General features: G+C 40.4%; 1 protein-coding gene across 12 annotated transcripts in view; it reads left to right on the forward strand.

Moving 5' to 3' along the window:
- LOC105482130 (pleckstrin and Sec7 domain containing 3) overlaps positions 1 to 24,657 on the forward strand; it is a 710,412-nt gene that overhangs the window by 675,451 nt on the left and 10,304 nt on the right. For all 12 annotated transcript variants that reach the window (XM_071068564.1, XM_011742086.3, XM_011742089.3 and 9 more), the window contains one exon: positions 7,790 to 7,933. In XM_071068564.1, coding sequence (XP_070924665.1) covers positions 7,790 to 7,933 — 144 coding nt within the window. The remainder of the gene's footprint in view (positions 1 to 7,789; positions 7,934 to 24,657) is intronic.

The following is a 24,657-nucleotide window of genomic DNA, read 5'->3' on the forward strand; positions in this document are numbered from 1 at the left end:
TGGAATAATCTGACCCAGATGATTTCTATAACCACTTGTGCTCTCTCTTCCACTAATATTATGTCCTTCTGATCCATCCTTTACAGTTCTGACTAAAATGTGATTCTAATTATGTCACTTACCCTTAACTGACTCATTTTTTCACATTCAAACTCTCTGATGTGGTCTTAATTGGTACCCACAGTTTTCCAGAATGGATAGATTTTTTTAAATTCATTTCTTAGAGATCTGTATTTAATACATATTAAGTACCCAATAAAACAAGTAATTAAATCATGTGGAAGCTATTTTGCTTATACTCAGTAAACACTGCTTAAGGTCTAAAGCTGTGTTAAACTTGAAATTATGAAACAGTCTTTTGGATTGAGCCTCCCTCAAACTGACTGAAAGACAGGTGTTCTGTATTCTAAATTCTGTACCACTTCATTTTGAGAAGGTTCCAGTGTTTAGCGGTTTGACTTGTAAGTTGCCCTGGAGATCCCTAAATATATTATTACCCTCAAAATCATCTGTCTCCTTTAAGACAGCACAAAGGAAACAGTCTAAACCCTCCCCTCTGTACCTTCACTTAAAAAAAAAAAAAATCTGTTTGTTCAGCTACTGTTTACCGAAGATCCTGTATAGCAGGTACTATGTTAGGTTTTGTGGGCATTATAAAAATAGGTGAGACAATGACCTTCGCCCTCAACTTCTGAGAGCTTAAGGTATTTATTAATGTTAGGCAGGTAATGTCTATAAACCAAAAGCTGCCACATACTGTCTCTCGGCTCAACACTTCACTGGATGCTGGAGGATTTAAGAGAAGGAAAAAAAGTGACCTTTTTTGCCTTTCTAAGAGTTTGTCATCGGTAAGGGAGATAAAACTCACACACAGGTCAGGGTATATTTTGTGCTAAGCATATGAGATAGACATTTAAGTGCTGCAGTGCTGCAGAAGAGGAAGAGATGGTGCCATCTGAAATAACACAGGTTTGGTTTGGTTTGGTTTGGTTTTTCTTTTTCTTTTTCTTTTTCGTTATCTAGACAGAGTTCTCACTCTGTCGCCCAGGACGGAGTGCAGTGGCGTGATCTTGGCTCACTGCAACCTCTGCCTCCTGGGTTCAGGCAGTTCTCCTGCCTCAGCCTCCTGAGCAGCTGGAATTACAGGCTCATGCCACCACACCCAGTTAATTTTTGTATTTTTAGTGGAAACAGGGTTTTGCCATGTTGGCCAGGCTGGTCTCGAACTCCTGACCTTCAGTGATCTGCCGGCCTCAGCCTCCCAAAGTGCTGGGATTACAGGTGTGACTCACCAGGCCCAGCCTGTAACACAGGTTTTGAGTGGAATTTGGAGCAAGGCGAGTAATCCTTAGTCTAGCCTGCACATTTGAGAGCTATAGCAGAGGAGACCAGGCAGCAGTGGAGTTCACCAAGAGCTCTGAAAAGCTGAGTTCAGGATTGATCTGTCAAGTAAGAGAATGTGCTGAAGCTATGTTGTTAGCAGCCCTTTGGATTTTAGAAGGCTGTTCCGAGGTGGCTTGATGATAGAAATTGGGAGAATGTGGCTTCTGCCACTCTGTCCTTTTGTCTGAACTGGAGCAACTGCTGGAACTCTCTGGATCTCCATCTTCTCTAAGACAAAGAGGGTAGAAAGGACAGTGGCCAGGTTCTGTTCCACCTTAGAACATCGAGGATTCTGTATCCCACAGCTTGAAGGAAAAGACTGGTGGCAGCCACTGTGGCTGTTCGCTCTTCTTACTCCCAGCACCTAGCACGGTGCTTGCTGTAGTGGGCGCTCGGTGAGGTTCACGGATGGATAAATGGATAAAGGTGTTCTCTGTTCCCCAGTTCCGTCTGCCTTCTCTCTCATTCTTCCTCCTTTCCCTCTTAGAGCCATCTGCATTTCTATTTTACTGTTTCCTTTAAGTTTTCACAGCTGTTCTGTCATCCTTCTCCCCATGATAAGTACTGTGTAAGTCTTATACTTGGTATAAAAAGATAAAAAACTGATTTCTGGCCCTTGATCCTGGGCTTTGCATCAGGGGAGAAGGACTGTAACTCCAGGTCAGCCCTTGACTCACACTGCAAGGTCTTCAACAGCCAAGTTGCCTGTTCCCATTGCCTCATCAGTTAAGCAATACTGTCTTCATAGAGATGAAATTAGAGCTTAATATTTTAAAGGAAATTATGAAGTTTTTCTCGCAACCCAAGTACTGTATAAATAGGAAAAAATGAAATACTTTTTAACAATTGTAATTGACCATATCATAATTATATGTATTTCCAGGTGTTTTGCTATATCACTTTTGTATGGTAAGAACAGTTAAATTCTACTCTTTGAGCAAGTTTGAAATACACAGTGCATTATTATTAACTCTAGCCACCATGATACACAATAGAACTTATTCCTCCTGTCTGACGTTTTTCATCCTTTGACCAGCATCTCCCAAGTCTTTCGCCCCCAGCCTCTGGTAACCACCATTCTCCTTATTTCTATGAGTTCGTTTGTTTTAGATTCTATGTATGAGATCATCCACTATCTGTCTTTCTGTGCCTGACTTCACTTAGCAAAATGTCATCCAGGTTTGTCCATGTTGTCGCAAATGACAGAATTTCCTCTTTTTTAAGGCTGAATAAGTAATATTCCATTATGTATATATACCACATTTTCCTTATCCATTTGTCAAAGGACACTTAGATCTCTTCTAGATCTTAGCTATTGTGAATAATGCTGCAGCCAAGAGCTGTTCCCTCTTCTTGAAGAAGATACAGCATGGTCTCACCATGAGAATGCCACATCTTTTTGAGATACTGATTTCATTTCTTTGGCTACATACTCAGAAGTGGGACTGCTAGATTATTTGGTAATTCCATTTTTAGTTTTTTGAGGAGCTTTCTTACAGTTTTCCAAATTTTCCTCACAGTATTTGTGAGAACAAATGTATCCTCACATGACAGAAGACAGAGGAGCAAAACAGGGCCTGACCTAGATCCCTCCAGCACTTTGATTAAGACACTAATCCCTTCATGAGGGACTCAATCACTTTCTAAAACGCACCATCTCTTACTACTACACAATGAGGATTAAGTTTCAATGTGAAGTTTGAAGGGGATACAATGAAACCGTAGCAAGGTCCTTTGCCCATTTTTTAATCACTCTGTTTTCTTGCTATTGTGTTGTTTGAGTTCCTTATATACTTTGGGTATTAGCCCCTAATCTGAGTAAATGAAATCCTAAGTGACTTCAAAAACTTGCCTTTTAGATAAAATGTTATTGTGTATAATATGAAAGATCTTAATGATTTAAATCTATTGACATATAACCACAACAACAACTTTTCTTGTATCTAGTAGTTTCAATTTAATTTTTTTCTAATTGTCACTTCCTAGCTTAAAACAATTTTATGAGTTTGTTCTATTTTCTATCTCCCTGCCTTTTCTTTGTCAGATATAATATTTTTCTGCCATCTCTGAAATCTCTTTTGCTAGTATTGTCTTATAAAAACAGTATGTATGCATCCCTAAAGAATTGTAAAAGCAAAGACAAAAGCGGGGGAGGGAAGCAAATTCCTACTTTGTCTTTCTTCATCATGTCTATGACAAAATGTAATTGTCCTGAGTCTGAGAATGTGATAGCTCCATGGCTGCATCCTCTGTCTCCCTTTGTTTTTTACCGTGTGTGTGTGTGTGTGTGTGTGTGTGTGTGTGTGTGTGTGTGTGTGTGTGTAAAATCTGTATCTTCCTTACCATGGGATTCTAGCACTGGAATAATTTGCATGGTCAAGCTATGTCCATAGGAGCCACTTGGCATTTTTATTTCACTGTTCAAAATGGACAGATTTAAGGAAATGTGATTTTAAAATGCTTTGAGTTTACTTTATTGACTCCCGCCCTGTGAAGGCAGTGAAATAGTCATGAAGCATTTCTCATTGAACATCAGCACTTTTCGATTAGTTCCTTCATAAAAATATAGCCTAAATGACTAGCCCTTTATGCTACTGTAGAAACAAGTTTATGAAACATAACTTGGTAACAATGAACAAACCCTGGCAAGTCCTGGTATGGGGAGGAAAGTGAAAAACATAAGGTGTTGTGCATATTGTCACTCTAGCCTGTATTCCTCATTAAAATAAGTAGAAATTGGGATTTATTCAACAGAAAAAGAGGCATTTGCATATTCAAGATTGGAAAGCCTAAATCTAAAGCTTTTAGAAGTAGCAAACATCTAAAAGCATATTTGCATAGATCCAAAGTAAAAAAAAATAGAAGTTTGTAAATTCTTTTACCAAATTACCTAAAATCTTATTTTTTAAAAAATAAACTGGATTCTATTATTGGATTCTAATTATTTCTTAACCAAAAATATAAAGAGTTTGGGTTCTTAACATACATTATAAATACCTGTTGTACTGATACGAATCTATTTTTTCTTTTTTTTTTCTTTTTTTTTTTTTTTTGAGACGGAGTCTCGCTCTGTCGCCCAGGCTGGAGTGTAGTGGCCAGATCTCAGCTCACTGCAAGCTCCGCCTTCCGGGTTCACGCCATTCTCCTGCCTCAGCCTCCCAAGTAGCTGGGACTACAGGCGCCCGCCACCTCGCCCGGCTAGTTTTTTGTATTTTTTTAGTAGAGACGGGGTTTCACCGTGTTAGCCAGGATGGTCTCGATCTCCTGACCTCGTGATCCGCCCGTCTCGGCCTCCTAAAGTGCTGGGATTACAGGTTTGAGCCACCGCGCCCGGCACGAATCTATTTTTTCAAAGGCAAACGACCCAATAGGAAAATGGGTCTGGTAATTCACAGAAGAGGAAATCCAGTAAACCTGTGAACAAAAACCTCATCCTCGCTCATATTCAGGGAAATGTAAATTCAAATCATGGTGGTTTATTTCTTACCTATGAAATTAGCAAAAATTTACAAGTATAATAACATCACATTTTGACAAGGATGTAAAACAGAGAAATTTCAGACCTGCTGTGGAAATGTAAACAGATAAAAACACTTTGGAAAACAGTCATCTTAAAGATGTGCATATTCGAAGACCCAGAACTGCCAACTCTTGGTGACACACTATAGAAAAACCCTTGTTCAGATTCCCTAGGAGACATGCGTAAGAATGTCTGTTGCAACATCATTTATAACAGGGAAAAAAATAATCCCAAAACAGGAAACCTGAAAACAAACTAAATATCCTTAAACAAAATTGTAATGTGTCCTGCAATGGGGTACTACACAATGATTAAAAGACAGGAACTAGAGCATACATGTAGATAAATCTTAAAAACATGTTCTGTGAAAAAAAAGTTTAAAAAGAAAGCCTTTCATTAGTTTTTATGTAAGTGTAAAACCTAGAGAATATACTTCTGGTTTTGTTTTGTTTTGTTTTTTTGACATGGAGTCTTGCTCTGTCACCCAGGCTGGAGTGCAGTGGCGCGATCTTGGCTAACTGCAACCTCCACCTCCCAGGTTCAAGTGATTCTCCTGCCTCAACCTCCTGAGTAGGTGGGATTACAGGCATGTGCTACCACGCCCGGCTAATTTTTGTATTTTTAGTAGAGACGGGGTTTCACCATGTTAGTGAGGCTGATCTCGAACTCCTGACCTTGTGATTCGCCTGCCTCAGCCTCCCAAAGTACTGGGATTACAGGCGTGAGTCACTGAGCACCCGGCTACACTTCTGCATTTTTATGGTTACATACCTTTGTATATGAATAACAGTGAAAAGGAATGAGATGAGCACGTACATGTGCAGAGAATTTCAATTTATTTATATTTTATTTCTTAAATTTTTCTTAAAGTCCTATGTTAGATACATGTTTCTTACATATCATTCAATATGACTTTATATATAACTGAAATTTTTTTAGAAAAGAAGAAAAATACATCATGCTTTTATTTTTTGAAGTGGTCTAGTCACTAAATAGCATTTGTCAGGAAGTCTATTAGGTAGTTTACATATTGCAGTAAATACACAAAGGAAAACAACTTTGAAAGAAATAAAAACTTTCAATATAGTTTGTCTTAGCTCAGGCTACCATAACAAAATACTATAGATTGGGTGACTTCAATAGCAGACATCTATTTTCTCACAGTTCTGGAGGCTGGAAATCCAAGATCAAGGTGCCAGCAGAGTTGATGTCTGGTGAGGGCTCTCCCCTAGGGCTGTGGATGGCCACCATGGCCTTCCCTTGGTACTTGCATACAGTGTCTCCTCTTATAAGGGCACTAATCCTATTGGATATATGCACCACTCTTGTGACCTCATTTAACCATTATTACTTATTTAGGAATACCATTTTCAAGTACAGCTACACTGAACGTTAATTTTGAGTGGACATATTCAATCCATAACATAGTTGATAGTCCCCTTGGGTAAAAGTAATAGCTGAGTAAGAAGTTGTAAATAAAACTACCTGAAGCATTTTTGACATTCAGCATTATCAGTACACAAATAATAGGTTTGGAGATGTAGACGCCTTTCTAAAATCTCAAAATAGGTTTCTTTTCTCCTTCCTTTTCTGGGACTTCTTGGAGTGTTTCTAGCTGACGTTTAGAAATGAATCTTGTCATTTTTAGATCACTCCACGTGTTCATGCCACTTTTCTTGTTCATTTTTCCATTCGTGTACTCTGCTTTTTACTTGTCATTGTTTTCTTCTATTTTGATGGTTTTTGACTTGGAATTTGTTTTTGTTGTTTGGCTTTTAATTATTACAAAAGACTCCAAGATATTACATATAACACTCATAATTTCTGGACATCTTTTTTTTAATTTACGATAATGTTATATAATCTTAATATAGTGTCCATAGTTATCCATTTTCTGGTTTTGTAAAATATTATTCCCCTCATTCTACAAGATTTTTGTATTCTGCAATTACATTGGTGTTATATGAAATACATTTATCACCTAATTTAATCAGATCTGTTTCATTTGCCTTCACCCATTTGTCTTATTGTACGTGTGAAATTTGGATAATTTGCATGTGAAACTAGAACAGTAAGGAGTCATACATTTTCAAGAATGCAAGAGAATTCCAAGAATGTTTTTAAAATGCTGGCAGAAGGTTCGGCAACATATCTTTTTAGGTAGCCTATTGCTAAGGTACCCTTAGAATGGAAGTCCTTTGACGCAGGATCAACCATATTGCATTGGTACATGGTACCTATAATAATGCTATTAAGGCAATAATTGCTAAATAGGTAGATACATTTTAATTGATTTGCTGCTTTGAGTCAATAAAGTTGAAGGAACTAAGAACTCTGCTGCTTTGGAGAGAAGCAAGATAGCTGCATTTTTTAGAATACCATCTGATAAGCTTCAGAGAAGAAATATTTCTTCCTAGCTCTGCTTCTTTCAAAAAGGAAAAAAAAACTATGCACATATACAGTTCATTCATTGTGATGAATGGAAAAGCTGGCAGCGTTGCTGAGTGGGCATGAAAAGGGGAAGCCAAGGTGTGCAGCTTCCATGCTAGGTGCCTAACTGTTCAGCTGGTGACATACCTGTCGAGGTATCTCTTAAGGCCTGGTCCTAACTCAGGGGCAGTTACACCGGATAAAGAGCTCTGAAGCCATTTGGTTTTATGACAAGGGGCCTAGTTAAAGAGGTTGGCCTTGATTGCCATCCTGGGAAGGAATATAGGAAATATGTGGACACTGGTGGGAGAAAGCTGGAAGGATGTGGCAGCAGAGGCACACTGGGTTGTTTTAGTGAGTTCAAGTCATTCAGCACAAGGGATTTTTTGTAAATATGCTGTGCGTTGTTACTGACTTGCTTTTTTGAACACTAAATGGCATCACGATTTCCTGCAGGAGGAGCAACTGAAGTCGCATGAAAGTAAGCTGAAGCAGATCACCACCGAGCTGGCCGAGCACCGCTCATATCCCCCCGACAAGAAGGTCAAAGCCAAGGACGTCGATGAGTACAAACTGAAAGACCACTATCTGGAGTTTGAGGTGTGTTGCACCCAAATGTTAGTAAATGCTGATTTCTGAGTTATCTTAGGATCTGTCCGTGAGGCGGTGTCTTTCTTTGCAGTTACTGTCACCGAGAGAGGCGTGCCTTGCCCCTGGCTCTAATTTGGGAGCTCCAGGCAAGGTCAAAGTGGTCCCTCTTGTTTGTGATTCTGTTTAAGTGCCAAACAAACATCAAAGAGTAACTGCCAGTTTATACACTTAAAAGCAAAGAGCCTGCCTGGTGGGAATAGTGTGCGCCCGCTGTGAGGGGAAGAAAAAGCACAGTAGAGGGACATGCCAGGGTAGACAGCTGCTTTCTGTGTCCCTGTGTCTCTTCCGGCAGAATCGGAGTCAAAAAAAGCACAAGGGAGGAAATGAGCCACAGAGGGATGTGAGGCATCAGCTTTTCCCTGCACATTCTTGGTGTTCGGCAACAACATGCATTTTTCTTCTTGCCACCCACTGCCCTTCAGAAGGGGGCTGATAAATTAAGTTGTGGCACATCCAGCTATACAGTGAGTGTGCTTATTAAAAAGAATGGTAAGGATCCATATGCTCTGGCCTAGAAAAGTGTAAAATTTAAACACACATTGAAAACAATGTATTTCCATTCCAAATATTTCCGTGGCTCACTTTTCTTCCAAATTAATATCAGGGTTACACCGCCTTAGCCTCTACCTTCAGACATTTGAAGGTTTTTTTTTAAAAAGTGGGTAGCATGCAATACAAAATCAAAAGAATTAATTATTTTGACTAATTTGACCTTTTTTGTTTTTTTTTTTTCTGTTGGGTGTGCTGAATTTGCCTTTAGCCGTTCTTGTTCACTGTAGCTCTGATCCCTTTTACTTCTCATCATTCCTCTCCTTTGTTTTCATCTTACCATCTGATTTCCTCCTCAGGCTTGAAATTTAAAATCTGCTAAGTGTCCACATCCTAGCGATCAGTCTTTGCGGCGTCTCACACCTGTCCCTTCCTTGCGTTGCTTTATAACTACTTCCTCTGCTGAGCCCTGGCCTTCTTCTCTCTCACTCTGCCCTCCTTTCTTCAGTTCATCCTAAATCCTTTGGCCAGTTGTTTTTCTGAGGTTCAACCCAGATGACTGCATTCCTCTGCTCAACAGCTGCCTGCGGCTTCCCCCATTCCCCTCCCCCATTACCTCCTGAAGAAAGTCTCATTCTTTCATAGGAGAGGATTTGGCGTCTCCACATTTCCACGACCTCCGTCTTTCCCACACCGGCCTCCCTACGTTAGTCACATTTCTACCCACTCTCCCCAAACACACGTTTATACCTTTGTTCACTTACTTTCTTCTGCCTCGGATGCTCTTCCTATCATCTTCATTTCTGAAAGTCCTGTTCGTCTTTTGAGGTACAGTCCAAATTCCTCCTGTGAAAAACCTGATCTAGATATACTAGCTGGGATTCATCTGTTACAGTACTTGCCACAATTTGTTTAAGCTGAGGTTGTTTTCACCTGTCTTTGTACCTGTAGTGGATTCCATAATATCTCCCCCTACCCAAAACTATGATCCTGAGTTCATTTCCAGCCCTTGCTCTACGTGTGCTTGCTGAGTTGGATACAGTTTCATAGAAGCCTTAAAAAGTCTCTGAGTTATAATATTTTTGTTATCAAATGTAGCATTTGATTCAAAAAATGGCACTTCTACTACAGATCCATGTACTAGTTTTCTTCATGGTCAAGCAAATCCTTGCTCTGGGCAGAGAACTATACTAAGAGAAATATTTATTTTGGTAAAGGTAAAAGTTTCTTAGCAAAAACTGTACAAGTCTTACCAGCAGAAGACTTGAAAAATTTCAAAAAATAAATAAATGAGGAAACCAACAACAAAAAGCTAGGCAGCTCATCTTTCCCCAGGCTTGTTCATTCTTGGGAAATGGGGGTTCTCAAAAAGCCATTATTATTCTTCACACTTCTGGAGTGGCTTTAAGCCATAGGCCCTTTTTGTTTCACACACGCTAATTAAATTTCCCAACACCTCAGTCCCTGCTTCCATCACTCAGCACCTCACTGGAGCCCTTCATGCCAAAGGGGGAAGAGCGTGTCCCCAGGAGGTGGGGGGTGGCTGCAAGGCCATGGAAAGGTTGCCATAGCTAGGAGCCCTCCCTACGTTTGAGTCTACAGCACTACCTCGTTTCTGAAAATGTAACCCACCAAGAGCCAGCATTTTCAATCCCTGACGTGAAGTTAGACCAGGTTTTGCAGGGATTAAGTCTTGCTTTCATCAAATCGTCACCTCAGCGAGCATGCAGACTGCATTCCAGGACTCATTAAAATCAGAGCCATATGCTAATATGTCAGGCAGGTTGGCTTGTCTGTCAAGCTCCTTCACCTGTGTCTATCAGAAAGGCGCAAGGGTACCTGACTTGGTACAGCTGATATTTATGTCATGAAATAGGGAAAATTTCAGCTGTCAATTAAAAAGGGTTTTGTAAAAGTAGTGCTTTTTAAAAAGTGAACAATTGTTTTTCACTAATTTAAATTAACATTGAAGTCATATATCAGATAGAGTCCACTTTGCTATCATTGCAGCCACCAGAATTTGTCTCTTGTGAGTGCTTGCAGAGAGTCTTTGCACAGCATCCTTTGCTTCATAAGCAGTATTCCCTGAACAGGCGATATGAGAGTTATTGACCATTTTTCCCAGCTTCTAGAACACTGACTAATTGATGCACATTTGTTGACAACATGCATGAACTTTTATTATTGTATATAAAAGATAGCATCAGAGGAAGTAATTCTCTGAGAAACCTTAGTATTCATTATTTTAACAGGACCAGAAGCTCCCATGAACACAAACCTGGTGTGTGTTCTCACCCAGGTGAGAGCAGACAGCAGTGTCTGCAGTTCAGTGGGAGCCCACAGATGGGCAGTGACAAGAAGAGGGACTTTAATCACCAGGGAAGATCACAGGCATGAATGGGTGCTCTCACCTCCTCCTATGGTGGGTCCTCCTCAGGGCCTCCCTTGGTTTCAAAGCAATTCTTAACAATTTTCACAAGTCTTCGTGTGGAAAAAACACTTTTATTGTGGCAGAATATTAAGCTGTTAGTAATAACACCAGGAGTGTTCCTAATTTATGCATTTCAGTTGTTTAAATCCCAGGTTGCTTTGAGTACAAACAATGCTTCATGGTGAGCCAAATTTACCGCTCTTTCTATGCCTTAGAAACTGTCCAAACACTGACAGTAAATAATTAGAAATTCTGGTAAATGCATAGGTTCAGGGTTTAAGAAAAAATCTACAGAGAGCAAGGAAGCTTCCATCTTAGCCTGTCAGAAAAAAGATTCACTTTTACTTACAGCAGCAGACTTGACTCAGAATGGCCTCTCTCCATTGTCTGAACTCTAAGGTGAAAGCAGCAAACTTGACTCAGAATGGGCTCTCGCCATTGACTGCACTCTAAGGTGAAAGCAGCAAACTTGACTCAGAATGGGCTCTCGCCATTGACTGCACTCTAAGGTGAAAGCAGCAAACTTGACTCAGAATGGGCTCTCGCCATTGACTGCACTCTAAGGTGAAAGCAGCAAACTTGACTCAGAATGGGCTCTCGCCATTGACTGCACTCTAAGGTGAAAGCAGCAAACTTGACTCAGAAGGGGCTCTCGCCATTGACTGCACTCTAAGGTGAAAGCAACAAACTTGACTCAGAATGGGCTCTCGCCATTGACTGAACTCTAAGGTGAAAGCAGCAAACTTGACTCAGAAGGGGCTCTCGCCATTGACTGCACTCTAAGGTGAAAGCAGCAAACTTGACTCAGAATGGGCTCTCGCCATTGACTGCACTCTAAGGGAAGGCGTGTCTTGTTTTCGACTGAATCTGTAACCTCCAAGCTGTGGCTTGAAATCTAATCTTACTTATGAAAGAACCTTTAAGCATGACAACTCTACATTGAGAAACTCACCATCATTTCCCAATTTCAAGAAATAAATATCAGAAATAGCCACATTTCCTTATAAATTAACTTTTCTCTGTTTTATTCAGTTCCCATTTTACTGAAAAATATTTAATTGATCCCTGTGCTTCTGGTATATTGGGAAATAGATCAAGTTCTGGGGCAGATGGATGTTTTGTGTCAGATGTAAAAATTTACAAGGCTCCAAACAAAGCACAGTTGGTTGAGCTGTTCTGGAAAACACCTGGGCCCCTTAAGACACAGAACCATTAAAGAAATTCCCTTGACAGCAATGCAGTTGGCCCTAATGTTTCGATTTTGTGTTTCTTCAGCTTTAGAAACAACAGCTAGAAGAAGATGATGCTGTTTATTTCAAGATATTTTTCATACAACATTTGTTACAGATGCAACATTTAAGATGATTACAGATGTTAACATAACCCTTAAGTAGAGCTGGACCTGAGTAGAGAGAGGAAGAAGATACCGCATCCCAAGTCTATTAAAACCATGACTGGGCTGCAAGAGATTTACTACAGAGGAATTGCTGAAGGTCGGGTTAGTAGCTGGCTTTCAGGTCGTTGTAAAGCAAGGTAGAAAACCAGCCGACACAATGCCAGTGAATTTTATGTTGCCAGCCCACCTAATGTCAACGTGTTTTCTTTGGCCGACCTAATGTTGTATTTGTTTTAATTGTAATTTAAATGTGTTTAGGAAAGACAGGCCTTGTCCTTCCCACCATTCCCTGTTATTAATATATCACATCTGATAGCTTTCTACAGTTTGTGGCATTGCTCTGGTCCCTGAAGGCTTTTGAGTTTGCAAACCCTGTACTAGAGGCTGCAGCCAGTTTTATATGCATTAAGTATGAGTTAGATCTTTGAACATGGGCTTGGAATTCATAGTCCCTTCAGTCTCAGAAGGAAGATACTTCCCCGTTACATGTGTTTTCAGGTTCCAATGCAGCAGAAAAAAAAGAGAATGTCCACTTCCCTCATGACTGAAACCAAAGACTTAGAATAAAGGTCATTTGACTTAATGGACTTGAATTCAGCTGAATACCCACTCCTGAATTGCAACCCAGAGTAGCATATGCTTATGGCTTAAGACAGTTAGGGCCCACACCGACCACATGGCTGGGAAATTCAATTTTAGAAACAACAAATGTCCACTATAACAAAACTTATAAATTTCTTGGGATAGAATATTTTCTTAAAAATCTAGGACATTCTTGAAACATGATACACCTTTTTCTGAATTTCTATTTCTTGGTGACGTTTAAAACAGCCTGATTCCTTCCAAAATTGATATATTTGCAAAAAAAAAAAAAAAAAATGCGTTCCATTCAAAGTCATTAGGAAAGCCCAAAACCATTCGTATCTGGAAGCACGGATAATATAAATTTCAAGTTGTAAACCTTTCGTTTTACTGTTGGGTGTCATGTTGCATAGTGAGTAGTGTTGGGTGGTTTATTTCCTTTTGAGCACATTTTCTGGTTGTGCTCCTAGCCTTATTCCTCAGATTGTTTATTTGTATTTGTCAACATTGGGGAGTAATTTTTCACGTTAGGGGTCATAATCTAGATCAGTTTTCCTTTCACAGGAGCAGTGCAGAGGCATATCTCAATACAGTGCCAACTGTCACAAGGCAAACCCACCCTCTGAAACAAAATTTTCTAGCTATTAAGCTACAGGGGGTCTGGATCATAAAAGTGCAAAGATAACCATTATTTCCCTTGTTCTTCCTAGTGAAAACAAGGGAGAAATTCTGTTAACCTACTTAAAGAAGATCAGTAGCAAAAGTCTGAATCTTAGTAAGTCACTCTAGCCTGGAATCAAATGCTGTCTCCTTCACAGAAGACATGACAAAGGTGATTATATGTCTGGATCTGAGGAATTGAGATAGTGTAGGTTAATAGACTTCTTGGGGAAATTTAAGACTTTTCTTTTTTTCGTGGGATGCTAAGTACAGATGGTTCCCAAATTAAGATGGTTTGACTTACAATTTTTTGACTTGATGCTCGTACAAAAGTGGTATGCTTTGAGTACAGTATTTAGTATATTACGTGAGGTGTTCAATATTTTATTATAAAATGGGCTTTGGGTTAGATAATTTTGCCCTCCTGGAAGTTAATGTAAACGTTCTGAGCACATTTAAGGTAGGCTGGGCTAAGTTACAATGTTCAATAGGTTAGGTGGTGTGAATGTGTTTTTGGCTTACGATATTTTCAACTTAGAATGGGTTTATTGGGATATAACCCTATCACAAGTCAAAGAGATTCTGTATTACAATCATGAATCAAAAGCTAGAGATGTAAGATCAACAGTTTATGTATACCCTGAGTCCAGTTAATAATACAGACTTGATCCTCGCCTTGTCATTTGGAGTTGCATTTTGTATTACATAATGAAAGAGGACTAAGAGCTCTGAATTTTAATCTTTAAATGATAACAGCTGTGTTTGAAGAGAAGCGGTGCCTGGTAACAGGATTCTTTGAGCCACATTTTTAGTAGATGATTGCAAAGAATTAGGGCGATACCTGAGAAGGAAGAATAAGCAGCCAATCATGTGATCTGAAATGACTCCCTGTCCTTAAATCCCTCCTTCATCAATCGTTTACTGTATGCCTGAAACACCTGCTCTGATAACGGTCACTCTTTTGGGCGAAGGTATTATCTGCAGGAAAAGGACAAGTGAGCTGAGAGATAAAATCATAAAATTTGAAAAAGGACTCGATTGAGAATCCATGTTAGTCTTGTCATTGGTGTATGTGGCATGATGTTATCCTTCGTAAACCTCAGTTTCCTGCTTATAGAAATGAGATGGGATTAGGTGAATTAGCTGATAAGGCCATTCCAACTGTATATTTTCAGGAGAATGACAGATTAACACCAATTTGCTTTGGATTATGTCACCTTCACAAAGATTTCTAAGAGTGTTAAACATAGAACAAAAATATTTCCGTTCAGGAATGTCAGGTGATATAGACCAGTTCCTTTCATTTGAAGTAAATGTAAACCACCTATATGTGAATTTAAATTTTCTAGCAGCTACATTTAAAAATGGAAAGAAACAGGTAAATAGAGTGACTTCAGCAAGATGGCAGAATAGGAGCCTTCCGTTGTCATCTTCCTGCAGAAGCATTGATTTAGACAGATATCCACAGACAAGAGTACATTTGTGGAAGTCCATGAGTCCAGTGGAGAAGTTTAAGCACACCATTAGATTATAAAATCTGAGAATAGGGCCAGGCGCAATGGCTCGTGCCTGTAATCCCAGCACTTTGGGAGGCCGAGGTGAGTGGATCACCTGAGGTCAGGAGTTCAAGACCAGTCTGACCAACATGGTGAAACCCCATCTCTATTAAAAATACAAAGAAACCCCATCTCTATTAAAAATACAAAATTAGCCAGGTGTCGTGGCACATGCCTGTAATCCCAGCTACTTTGGAGGCTGAGGCAGGAGAATCACTTGAACCCAGGAGGTGGAGGTTGCAGTGAGCCGAGATCGTGCTACTGCACTCCAGCCTGGGCAATAAGAACGAAACTCTGTCTCAAAAAAAAAAAAAAAAAAAATCTAAGAATAGACAGAATAATGAGTAGAAGAAGAACAGTTTCACTTCACCTATGTCACCCCTACCTCAAGGCAGAAAGGTCACTGCCAAGAGAGCCCCCTGCAGCCACGACCTTCAATTTCTTCCACTGGAGAAAGTGGGAGTATAATGAGTGAGTGTCTGGCTCCCCAAGACATGCTGCCTAAAAGACCAAACTGTTTCCCACTGCACTCAGAATATTAAGGCAATCAGCACAGCTGAGTGGTTGAGAAAGATTGAAAGTAGGGAAGAGAGACTGGAGGCTTCTAATTGCTCTGTAGACCTCCATCAGAAAGTTCTCGCCAAGCTGCATGGGATGCCTCACCTACAGACCCCTTCCCCCAGCTGGTCCACAGGCACTCCAAATGCTCCATGCACCTCACAGCCGCATCCCCACCCCAAGCCAGCTCCCAATGCATGTACAAATCATCTCTCATACAGTCACTGAGCTCAACTCTATGGGATTCAGAGAGGGCACACAAATTTGAGCATCACAGGACACTGGCCTAGGGCATGCAAATGGGAGGCTCTCAGCATTCAGTCTTGCAGGATCAAGAGAACACATACAATGTAAGAATTACCCGCTAATTGGAATGAGAAGTATAGAGTAGACATGTCCATAGAAAAAGGTCTGAGAGAGCCTCAAAATCCCTAGCTCAGCTATTTGGAGAAAGTATTTCTCACCCAAAGACAGTAAAGACTGAAGATAACTGCTTCTTCTAATGCAAAAACAGCAGTGCGAGACGTTAAGTAACACAATTCTGTAAAAATCAAAAAAATTCAATAATCTAGTAACCAATTTCAAAGACATGAACATCTATGAGTTGCCTGAAAAAGAATTCAGAATAATTATTTTAAGAAAACTCAGTAGGCCACAGAATACAAAGACAAGAATACAAGAGTTCATTGATTCCTCAATGAAATCAGGAAAACAATACAAGAACAAAAGAAGAAGTTCAATTAAGAGAAATTATTTAACAACCCAAACAAAAGTTCTGGAGCTGAAGCATATACTGAATGACACTTTAAAAATGCAATAGAAAGTGTCAACAGCAGATTTTATTATGCATAAGAAAGAAGCTGTGAACTTGAACACATGTCAGTTAAAAATATCTAATCAGAGGAGGGAAAAAAGGAAAAAGAATGAAAAGGAAGAAAGAAATCTACAGGATTAATGGAAAACACCATCAAGGGAGCTAATTGCTGCATCGTAGACGGTAATAAGGGGGAAGAGAGGGAACGTGGCAGCAAGCATTTAAAAAATACTTATTTAAAGACTGAATACTTCCTAAATCTGGAGAAAGATATGAATATCCAGGTACATGAATCTCAAAGACCTCCAATCAGGTTCAACCCAAAGAGGAATTCACCAAGACATATTATAATCAAACTGTCAGAAATTAAACACAGAGAGTCTTGAAAGCAGGAAAGAAAAGGAGTTGAAAAGTGATATCTGCAAGATGGCTTAGACATACCTGGCACTTATGCCTCTCACAAAAACAACCGAAACTCAACTAGAGTGTCAGAGGGAAAGCATTAGAGTGCAGCAAGGGAGTGGTGAGATCCCTCTAGTGTTCAGAAGCCCAGGAAGGCAGCATAGTGAGGGTGATCGGGCACCCTGCCTCTGCCAACTCATGTTCCCTGCTGAGATTAGCTTGGAGTCAAGAGGGATTACCCTTTGAGGGCAAAAGGTGAGCAAAAGATCCCCATCAGCTTCCATTGCCACTGAAGACACCTGCAGTTCTTACTGCAAGAGTATACCACAGCCATAGCAAGCCCTGAGCCTAGTTTGGGGAGCTGCCTGTAATTCACACAGCTACATTGCTTCCGATTAGGAGCACATGTTGCGCATCCCTCACTTTACCCTCTATGTAAGCTGCTGCAGTATGGTACCACCTTAAAACCAGATCCACTGCTAGAGTATGTCCTGCTGTGAGGGCCAGTGGCCTCTGTGCACCTCCGATCTTGGGTCTCCACTGTCATTCCATTGAGCTTACATGGGTGGGTGCCCAGCACTAGGGCCCAGGAACAACTGCGGACTCAGATCCTGCACATGAGACAAATTAATCCCAGGCTGGCTTAATTGCTGCAAGCTCATGCCCCTGGCTAGAGAAACAGCCCAGATGACTCACCAATGGCAGACCTGCTCTTGAGCCAGCAGAACCACCATGTTCCCTCACCTCCAGCTGGAGGTACAAGCCAGCAAATATGTCCCTGGCATTCATATCTCCGAACCATGGAGCAGTTGTAGCCTATGTAATTTAGATGTGGAATCTAAAAATCTCAAACACAAAGAAACAGAGGGTAGAAGGGTGGTCACCAGGGGTTAAGGTGGGGGTTGGAGGGAAATAAGTAGATGTTGTTCGAAAGGTGCAGATGTACAGTCGTAAGATGCATAAGTTCTGGAGACCTAATATACAACATGGTGATTGTATTTAATAATAACGTATTATATACTTGAAATTTCCTGAGGATAATAGATCTTAAATATTCTCAACATAATGAATAAATAGATGAAACAGGTGAAATTAATTATAGTGAGATTTTTTTAAATTTTACATAAAATGTCCAAAATATTTTACTTTATTTTTTCCATACAGAATCTTCAAAATCTAGTGTTTGTTTTACACCTACAGCATAGCTCAATCCAGTCTAGCCCTATTTGGCATGTCTCATAGCCACACATAACTTGTGACTCACTGGCTGCTTGGGTTGGAAGGTACTTCACCAAGACGAGCTCAGAATTGGACACGGACTCGTAAGATGACTACTTATGGTACTTCCCATTTAAAGGATCACTTAAACTGGAAATTCAGAAAGTTTAAAATTACTTCAAGGCTGGGCATGGTGACTCACGCCTGTAATACCAGCACTTTGGGAGGCTAAGACGGGTGGATCACCTGAGGTCAGGAGTTCGAGACCAACCTGGCCAACATGGCGAAGTCGCTTCCCTACTAAAAATACAAAATACTAGGCAGGCATGGTGCCAGGCACCTGTAATCCCAGCTACTTGCTGAGGCAGGAGAATTGCTTGAACCCGGGAGCTGGAGGTTTCAGTGAGCCGAGATTGCACCATTGCACTCTAGCCTGGGTGACAGAGTGAGAGTGCATCTCAAGAATAAATAAATAAATAGACTATTTCAGGTCCAAAAGGAATAAGTAAATGTTGGTGATGAAATGTCTTAGGAGATCACTGGGGAAGGTAGTTTAGATCATAGTTCCTTCTGCTACTCCTCAAATCACACTGTAAGGATTTCCTGGAAGGACTGACCCTGTCCCATTAAGCCTGGCGTTAGCCCTTCTAGAGCTGTGAGTGTGACACACAAGCTGTCATGGAAAACTCTGGGAACATACTTCTAAGGGATACCCGGTATGACTTCAGGGAATTCCAGTACAATCAGAAGGAAAAGCAAAGTGTAAACCAAAAGATTAAGCATGTGCCCTATATTAAAATGTCGCCATAACAAGCTCCCTTTTTTGTTTTAGAAGATATAAGTTACACAGGGAAAAATTTAGTGAGTGACAAACTTTTATCCTTAGGCAAAATTTAGTCTCTTACCCAGATAGCAGTACTTCTTTAGCCCAGATTGCTTACCTTGGGTAAGTAGAAGCTTAACCTTCTATCCTTGTGTTTCAGAGGCTTTTTTTTTTTTTTTCCATTTTGCTGAACAACAAACTTGGTAATCCTGTTAATCCAATCAGGGTGTGTTTTCTTTCTCAATTTTATACTCAGCTATAGTCAAAACCATCACAAGGCCAAGCTGGGTAGGACCTTTGGGAATAGCCAGAGCCAGAGGCCTTGTGGGTGGCAGATCTTCATAAGGTTGGTCTCTTTGTGGGTTGGAACCAGGCAATTTGTTTCTAGAGTTTTCCACCTAGAAAATAAAATGTGTGATGTTTTCTAAGTAAGCTTTGTAGACTTACAGAATGTTGATTTTAGTTTTGAAAAAGAGATGAAAAGCTGAATACTTATACAGACTGAGTTGAAAGAAAGAATTTTGAGAGCTAGAGAAACGGTGTAAAGAATTAGAGAAATCATAGTATTTTTAAGTTAGTTTTCAGCAGAAATTGCATACTCTTCTTAACAACTCACTTCTCCTCCTTCTCCACAAAGATGACAATGTTGTTATTCAAGGGTAAAAGCACCTGCTTTCTACTCCTAGTCTTGGCGACTGATTGGGCCCTGAGGAAAGGAATAGCAGGGCCTGGAGGTGGGGAGCGTCTACTGGTGGTCACTCAGCTCTCCTTCCTGTCTGAAAGGCAGGAAACTCCAGGAAACTCCACAGGGGCAGTGAAGAGTAAAGTAGAGCTGAGTCCACAGTCAAGAGCAGATTCCTATGAGAGCTTCATGGGGCAGGGCCTAGGAACAGAACACAGACAAATGAAGCTCTCAGAACACTTTCTGCAGACCCAGGTCTCCTGGACTGTTCTAATGTTGAGCTCTTGACTTCTTCTGATTGTATCATTGTGTTAAAAAGTCAGCTTTTTAATTTGTAATTTAAAAAAAAAATGAAAGTCACAGAGTTCATTTAGAGAGCAATAGGGTAGAAAGGGAGAATGAATCAAAAGAATGGAATTCACACTTTCTTTGGATTTACCAGAAAGCCATGAACACAAACTATATAAATAAAAATGTGTGGTTATTTGCTATATTTAGGTAGTAGGTTACTACTGTATTCTGAAGCCTGATAAGGGAGTAGCATAGGGAGGGGAAAAAAAAAAAAAAAAAAAACCCTGAACGTTTTCTTTTTAAAAATGTAATTTCCAGCATAGCTTTCATGTAGGAACTCTGTTTTGCATGCAGTTGCTTTCTTAAGTCAGTAGGTAGTGGTGGGTGGGCCACCTGGTCAAGGAGAAAGTCTCTGCAACTCAATTCTGCCATCATCCTGTAGTACGCCGAAGGAAAATGAACAGTCCTTACTTGAATAAGCAGTTCCTTCAGAAGCTCCTTGTTTTGTTGGTTTTTCTTTTTTTTTTTTTTTTTTTTTTTGTTTATTTCTTTGTTTTCCATTGTAGAGATCTAGGAGCAAACTGTATTGCTGTGTATATGACATTATTGCTTTTCTGCTCATTTTGTCTTAAGATGACCTTTTGCCCTGTCTGCATGAGAAAATGAAATGTCAGGAGGAAATGTATTCAGGATTTGATTGCTAGAGCAGTGAGGTCTGAATGCAAATAGGAGCAGTAAGTTAAAATTGCAGCCCAGTTGTATTTTCATTCAGGTGGTTACTATCGTATTCATGTATCAGAGGTCAAAAGAAGACATTTTTCTATTAAATGGGATATAAAATGGTATGCAGGGCTCTGGAGAGAAACTGTTCAGTGAGATCCATGTAAATATGTGTGTGGATATGATTAAACTACTTTTCAAAGAATATCAATAGTTGTAATTTTTTTCAAAACGCAATTAACATTCACCCCAAGTAGCAGCTTACATGGTCTTAGACACGTCAATTTTTATTTACCCCTGGTAGGCATTGATGCTAGTGAAAAGGGATTTTTTTCCCTACATATTTGGAAAGTATTTATTTATTTAATTTTTTTTTTTTTTTTTTTTTGCGGGGACAGAGTCTCGCTCTGTCACCCAGGCTGGAGTGCAGTGGCACAATCTTGGCTCACTGCAAGCTCCGCCTCCTGGGTTCAGGCCATTCTCCTGCTGGACTACATGTGCCGGTCGCCACTCCCAGCTAATTTTTTTGTATTTTTTTTTAGTGGAGACAGAGTTTCACCGTGTTAGCCAGGATGGTCTTGATCTCCTGACCTCGTGATCTGCCCGCCTCAGCCTCCCAAAGTGCTGGGATTACAAGTGTGAGCCACCGCACCTGGCCATATTTGGGAAGTACTTTTACAGATAATTGAAGATCAGCTTAATAAATACAAAAAAAAAATTGTAATAAGGAGGGGTCACACACCGAAGAAAGAATTTTACTTTAGTAGACAAAGACGCCATTAAACACTTGAGTTGCCTTTGGCTCTTAGTGGTCACAAAAGGCTTTATGAAAACAGCAAATTGTAATTAAGACAGAGAGCCCACTGAATGGGCCAGGTCCAGGAAAACAGTACATAGATGCTTGTCAGCAAAGATTTGCCGTTGCAGTTGTATTTGGTAAAATCCCATCCCAAGTTGTTTTTGTGATAGTGCAGTTATATTATGCTTATACTGCTGGAACTGTGTTTACCCTGTTGGAGCACTCCTGAGGAAGGAAGCTGAGTGTGCAACTCTGAGATTATTTAGAATTGACCTGAGAGTGAATCTGCAGAGACGAAGATAAAATCTTTAATAACATAACCAAAGGTAGCAAAACTGTCCCTGAGGCACACTATTTCTTTGCAACTGTCTGCCCTGGTAAATGAAAGACGCATACCTGAAAGGGCTACATTACGAAGACTGAACAACAATTTGGGAGAATGAATTAAGGCGACTCTTACTAGTTAGAGGCATTGTCAACAGCAGGCTACCTGACTGCACGACTCTTCTTTTTACGGCCACCATGCTTTCCATGGACTCATTGTTACACATCCCATCTCAATTTGAATGTGCCATATCTGGAACTATGTTAACTTTTGTGTAGTGATTACTTTGTGGCCTGAAATTATATTAGTTAAAGCATCTTTTTGTTGTTTCAGCTTCCCTTTTCTACCATCTGTCTATAAAAAATTATCAAAGCGAAGATATAATACTTGAATATTGTTATTATTTGTTTAGTACTAACAGCAGATCCCCTCCTGAATTCATATTGATGAGGCTAATATCCTCTGACCCTGGGAACTTAGAATCTTAGGTTAGTATGGAATTATGTATCCAAAAGGTAAATGAGCTCCTGATACATTACATGTCAATTTCATGTGAGAATGATCAGGCAAGTAGATTCCAGATATAAATAATCCTTCACAAATCCTTATGTTTTTAATGTATGCTTTTAGAAGACAAATGTAGAGGCTTCATGTTGTAATGAATTGTAGTGAGACCTATTAATTACCCAAATGAGGAATCACTGGAGACTACATATAGTGGTCCAGTTTCTCACTTTATTTTGAAGCTCAAAGTGGGCAATAAAAACTATTCTTCATGTATTACTACTTAAGAGATTCTCAGGACTGGGCAAGGTGGCTTACGCCTGTAATCCCAGCACTTTGGGAGGCCGAGGCAGGCAGATCACCTGAGGTCAGGAGTTTGAGACCAGCCTGACTAACATGGAGAAACCCTGTCTCCAATAAAAATACAAAATTAGCCAGGCGTGGTGACGCATGCCTGTAATCCCAGCTACTTGGGAGGCTGAGGCAGGAGAATGGCTTGAACCCAGGAGGCAGAGGTTGCAGTGAGCCGAGATTGCCCCACTACACTCCAGCCTGGGCGACAACGGTGAAACTCCATCTCAAAACAAAACAAAACAAAACAAAGATTCTCAGAAAATGGGTCTGTGTTTTAGGGACCTCGAAAGTGTAGTATAACCTAAGTTTCTCTTTAAAGACAGAGAAAAAGCCCCAGTCCTAAGAAAGACAGGCTGTACCTCAGTGCACTGTTGAGGATCTGCCATGTGTGGTATCTTGACAACAGAGGTCAAGAGGATGTGAAGCAGAAGTGGACAAGCCTTGGCCATGTGGTGCCTTACGAGCTTCAGTACTGACAGGGTCAGACCTTAGCATTTTTGTGAAAAACATCATTGGAACAGTGGGATACTGAAGATAAAGGTGTGTTCCCAGAGGATCCTGAATAGGGAATACATCAGGCTTCTACCATCAACGTATATATCCATGTTATTTTTCTTTTTCTGGATTTGCCATATTACGGGTTCAAAATATATTTTCTACCGTATATGGAAAAATGTGTTCCTCCTCTTTCTGTTCATGCAGTCAGTGGTGCTTATTCTTTGTCCACTGTGTGTTCTCGGCCCTGGGGATATATTAGTAAATAAACGCAAAGTCCTTGCCCTCATGTGATGGTATCTAGTATTGGGGGGCAAAGGAGGAAATCAAAGGTTGTTTTTTTTTTCAAGTAAAATATAAGGCTGTCAGATGGGGAGAAGTGCTAAGGAAAAAATAAAGCAGTGAGAGTAGGTGTTCCAGTTTTAGATTTTGATGGCCAGGAAAGGCCTCAGTGTCACGGTGATGTTAGAGTGAACACCTGAAAGAGGTGAAGGAGGGGAGGGAGGAAGTCCTGTGGGCTTCCGGAAGAAGAGCTTTTTGGACAGAGAAAAGCAAGTTCCATAGGTCCTTGAATAGGGGTGTGTGCCGTGGAGGCAGATGCAAGCCCAGGGACAGAACTGACAGATTGGGCCAGGGGAAGGGGGTGACACATGGGTTTTCTAGGCCATTTTAAGGATTCCTGGTTTAGAAGGATTTTAAGGATGAGAAGCCATTGGAGTATTTTGGGCAGAGCTGACACACTCAAACGTTTCAACAGGACAGTGTGTTTTGAGAGGAGTGCACGTGGAGGGCAGGGAGGGAACAGGGAGAGCAGTCAGGCGACTGTGGGAGGAACACAGGCACAAGATGATGAGCTCGGTCCAGACTGGAAATGGGGGAGGTGGTGAGAAATGGTGCAGTTCTGAAGACAGATGGACAAAACTTGCTGACCGAAAGGATATGAGGCATTAGAGAAAAGAAAGAGTGAAGGAGCAAAGCTTTTATTGTCGAATTTCCTTCTTCACCACTTAAGAATTATTCCTAAGCTTTCTTCTTAAGTACTATCTAATCATTTCCTAGAACCTAAAAGTGGTTACAGAGACAGGCATATCTGAGATACTGCAGGTTCAGTTCCAGAGTACTGCAGTAAAGCGAATATCACAAGCAAGTCACCCAGATTTGTTTCCCAGTGTATATACAAGTTATGTTTAAGCGTACAGTCATCCATTAAGTGAACAGTATGTTTATGTTTTCAAAAAAAAATGTATGTACCTTAATTTTAAAATACCTTATTGCATACCACCTTCTATCAGAATAGCAAAAGAAGCTGCTTTCATAAACTGTCCTAGCAGACTTCTATTTACACGTCAGGGGCCAAATCTATAACACAGGGCAGCAACGGAAACTAACAGAGACAGAGTCACGCCTGCTTTAAACTATAATTCCTCTCATGGGGCTGGGCACGTTGGCATTCTTAATAAAGATCAAAGTTCCCTTAGCACGAAAGAAGTGGCTGTTCAGGAAGCAGGACACACTGTCTGCCACAATATGATTGATGAGCTTCTTGGGTCCAGGTTCACCACTTGAACACTGAT

Source organism: Macaca nemestrina, chromosome 8, assembly GCF_043159975.1.
Source record: "Macaca nemestrina isolate mMacNem1 chromosome 8, mMacNem.hap1, whole genome shotgun sequence".
In the NCBI taxonomy this organism is placed as follows: domain Eukaryota; kingdom Metazoa; phylum Chordata; class Mammalia; order Primates; family Cercopithecidae; genus Macaca; species Macaca nemestrina.